Source organism: Geospiza fortis, unplaced genomic scaffold (genome assembly GCF_000277835.1).
Source record: "Geospiza fortis unplaced genomic scaffold, GeoFor_1.0 scaffold657, whole genome shotgun sequence".
NCBI lineage: Eukaryota > Metazoa > Chordata > Aves > Passeriformes > Thraupidae > Geospiza > Geospiza fortis.
The window spans coordinates 162,559-166,441 of NW_005054481.1; the positions used below are offsets into that span (position 1 = coordinate 162,559).

The window sequence follows — 3,883 nt, forward strand, 5'->3', positions numbered from 1 at the left end:
GCTGTTGGCTGTGGGGCTGTGGGGAGCTGAGCTGCTGCCCTGGTGCTCTGGCAGGGAGATTTGGGTGCTGAACTGACCCCCAGTGTCCGTTTACCAGGGAGCTGGGCTGTGCTGGCAGTGTGGGTTGGTGGAACTGGCCTTGGCTGGGCACTGTCCCTCAACAGCTGCCCTGCTCTGCTGTGCAGAGCCTTCCCCCTGTGCCCCTGTCCCTCGGCAGTGGTGCCAGGTAAGGTAACCCTCGGTGTGTCCCTGCTCCAGGGCACAGACATGGAGGACAAGGACTACAGCGAGACCGACGGGCTCTCTGACAAAACAACTCCCAGCAAGACCCAGAAGTCACCCCAGAAAACCACCAAGAAAGTGAAGAGTGCCCTGTGCAGGGTGACCCTGCTCGATGCGTCCGAATATGAATGCGAGGTGGAGGTGAGTCCCAGATTGGGGGGCCTGTGCTGGCACCAAGGAGGGGACACTGCTGAGACCCTGCCCAGTCCAGAGAGTCCTGAAGGACAGGACTCTTCCTAGGACAGCTTTGTAGTACCTCTGTCCTAGGGAAAAACACACAGAGAAGTAGCCATTTAAATTGAAATTTCAAAATTAGTTAAAAGTCTAGAAAGAAAGACTCTTGCAGGGGATATCAGCCCAGTGAAACCAAATTTGGCAGCTGCTCATAAGAGAAAACAGTGTCTTAATCAGAAGCTTAATGGCTGGGGATAGAGCTCTGCCTGGCAGTTCGGGCACCTGGCAGTGGCTGCAGGATGGGACAGAGTGGACACACACCTGGCAGTGGCTGCACCAAGGGTTCTCTCCATCACTCCACATGCTGCTGGCTCCTGGTGGCTCTTGTTATGCTGTGCTTGGGGAGCCAGCCACCACTGCCACCAGCAGCCCCTCCCTGCTGCCCTAGGACCTGCGTGTCCTCACAGTGGTGCCCCATCTCTGCAGCCCTGGGACACGCTTTGGCACTGCTTTAGGGACACACAGGTGATCCTGGGGCTGCAAGGCTGGGATGTGCTGAAGCCCATGCTGGGTGAGAGGATGTTCTGATGGTCACCTGGAGGGTGTCCTGGAGCCCAAGGGACCAGCTGACATCAGCCTGTCCATGTCTCTGACAGAAACACGCCCGAGGCCAGGTGCTCTTTGACATGGTGTGCGAGCACCTCAACCTCCTGGAGAAGGACTACTTTGGCCTCACCTTCTGCGATTCAGACAGCCAGAAGGTGAGCATGGGGGGTCCCTGTGCAGCCACCCCTCCAAGGTGGGGGCCCCCCTGACCTGCTGTGTCCTCATTGCAGAACTGGCTGGACCCCTCCAAGGAGATCAAGAAGCAGATCCGCAGTAAGTGCCTGGGGAGGGTCCATCCTCCTGAGCCCTGGGGTGTCCCATGGGGCTCCTGGATGGCTCAGTGTGGCTGTCCTGTGGCAGGTCACCTCCCCTCCTGCCCTGGAGGGGACCTTTGGCAGCTGGCCTGGGGACAGGGACACTGTTGCTCATTCAGCTGTTTGTTACCCACCTCTTCTCTTCCTCATGAGACGTGAGGGGACAAAGGACTCTGTGCCATGGAGAGCTGTCTGACACTTGGTGCTGCCCTGGGCACCACCTGCCCTGTGCAGGGGGGACAGGGATGGTGGGAAGAGTAGGGATCCATGCTGGGACAGCTCCTGGGGTGCATTTGCCATGGTATTGCCTTGCTGGGATAGCAGAAGAGCTGTTGCCCAAGGTGTCACCTTCTGGGACACAGGAGGCTTTTGCAGGAACACTGAGCTTGTTGCTCCTGCAGTTGTGATGCTTTGCTGTCCCCGGCTCTCTGGGGAGGATTCCCCAAAAGCTGTCCTGGATTCCCAAGGGCTGTGTCCCTGGCAGCCTCTAGAGCCCCCTTGTCCCTGCCCTGTGCAAGACTTGGAGGGAGCAGCAGGATCCTCAGTGGACATACAGATGCTTCTGTGCCCTGTGTGCAGCCCCCTGGGTGCTGTCCTGAACTGCTGTCTCCCCTCCCCAGGTGGGCCCTGGAACTTTGCCTTCACTGTGAAGTTCTACCCTCCAGACCCTGCCCAGCTCACAGAGGACATCACCAGGTGAGGACAATGGGCCTCCTTCCCAGGGAGTCCCAGCCTGCTCCAGAGGGCACCAGATTCCTCCCCAGGGAGCCCCAGCCTGCTGTGGGGTGCACAAGTCTCCTTCCTGCAGAGCTCCAGCCTGCCCTGGGTGCACCAGATTGGTTCCTGGGTGCCCTGCCCCGCTCTGACCGCCTGCCCCTCCTGCAGATACTACCTGTGCCTGCAGCTCCGTGCTGACATCATCACGGGCCGCCTGCCCTGCTCCTTTGTCACCCACGCCCTGCTGGGCTCCTACGCCGTGCAGGCCGAGCTGGGTGACCACGACACCGAGGAGCATGTGGGCAACTACGTCAGCGAGCTGCGCTTCGCCCCCAACCAGACGCGGGAGCTGGAGGAGCGCATCATGGAGCTGCACAAGACCTACCGGTGAGCCCCGGGAGGGGACAGCACGGGCAGGACAGCTGCCCCACGGCCCTGGGCTGCCCAGCCACGTGTCCCCCTCTGTGTCTCCCTGCAGGGGAATGACCCCCGGGGAAGCAGAGATCCATTTCCTGGAGAACGCCAAGAAGCTCTCCATGTACGGGGTGGACCTGCACCACGCCAAGGTACGGGGCTGGGGGCTGCCAGAGTGCTGCCCCTTCCCAGCCTGCTCCTGCCCACCTTCCTCCTGCAGGGAAGGCGCCTGGCATGGCTTTGGGTGGCACCAGAGAAGCCCCAGAGATCAGACTCCACCAGCCTGGGGTTCACTGTTCCCTCTGCTAGCCAGGCCCCCGCAGCACTCTGCAGGAGGGATGTGGCACTGCTGGCCAGGCTGGCTCTTGCTGACCTGTCCCCTTGTCTCCTCCAGGACTCAGAGGGCATCGACATCATGCTGGGCGTCTGTGCCAACGGCCTCCTCATCTACAGGGATCGGCTGCGCATCAACCGCTTTGCCTGGCCCAAGATCCTCAAGATTTCTTACAAGAGGAGTAACTTTTACATCAAGATCCGCCCAGGGGAGGTGGGTGCCAGGTGCTGGTGCAGCCCCTGGGGACCTGTCCTGAGGGATTGGAGCTGATGGTGAGGATTTCCTCACCTGGCTCTGGCCTCTGCTCCGAGGATCCCATATTTATGACCACACTGGCCAAGAGAGCACATTTCCTGTGGCATGGATTTTCTTTCATGTTCTCTCATGACTTCAACAGCTGAGGGACCCCAGGATGCCATTCCTGACAGACATCATGACCCTGCTGGTATAGGGAGCTTGTCCAGGAATGAGGGTTAAGGGCCATTTTTGTCACATCTTCACAAGGTTTTTTCATTCATTTTCAGACTTTATTTCCATTCATTTATGGTGGGAAAATGCATTTCTACCCACGTGTTCCAGCAGGCTGGAGGGCAAGGACACCATACTGGGAGTGATGCCCTCAGACCAAAACAGCTGTAAAAGCTTTTTGTTTCTTGAAGGAATTTCTCTTGCACTGAAAAGCCATTTACAGCTGAGGAAGGTGCTTAGGGCAGAGCTGTGGGGTGTATCACTCTGCTGGGCATGGATCATCGCAGCATGAATTTGAATAAGATTTTTGAGGGTCTTTTGCATGGTCACAGCTCCTGCCAGAGGAGCCTGAGGACCATGGCAAGGTCCTGGCATGTCCCTTGGGGCAGGATGTGTCTGTAACAGCCTGTCTCTGTCTCCCCCAAGTACGAACAGTTTGAGAGCACCATTGGCTTCAAGCTGCCCAACCACCGCTCAGCCAAGAGGCTCTGGAAGGTCTGCATAGAGCATCACACCTTCTTCAGGTGAGGCACCTTCCCTAGGCCTTCTCCAGGCCTGTTTTCCTGGAGGAAGA

General features: G+C 58.5%; 1 protein-coding gene across 7 annotated transcripts in view; it reads left to right on the forward strand.

The window, feature by feature from the left end:
• Positions 1–261: 261 nt before the first annotated feature.
• The window catches only part of EPB41L1 (erythrocyte membrane protein band 4.1 like 1), a 26,676-nt gene continuing 23,054 nt past the window's right edge, over positions 262–3,883 (forward strand). For all 7 annotated transcript variants that reach the window (XM_014310070.2, XM_031063100.1, XM_031063095.1 and 4 more), the window contains exons 1-8: positions 262–423; positions 1,113–1,217; positions 1,293–1,335; positions 1,997–2,072; positions 2,262–2,480; positions 2,572–2,659; positions 2,902–3,054; positions 3,736–3,833. In XM_014310070.2, the coding sequence (XP_014165545.1) occupies positions 268–423; positions 1,113–1,217; positions 1,293–1,335; positions 1,997–2,072; positions 2,262–2,480; positions 2,572–2,659; positions 2,902–3,054; positions 3,736–3,833 (938 nt within the window). In that variant the 5' untranslated portion in view covers positions 262–267. The remainder of the gene's footprint in view (positions 424–1,112; positions 1,218–1,292; positions 1,336–1,996; positions 2,073–2,261; positions 2,481–2,571; positions 2,660–2,901; positions 3,055–3,735; positions 3,834–3,883) is intronic.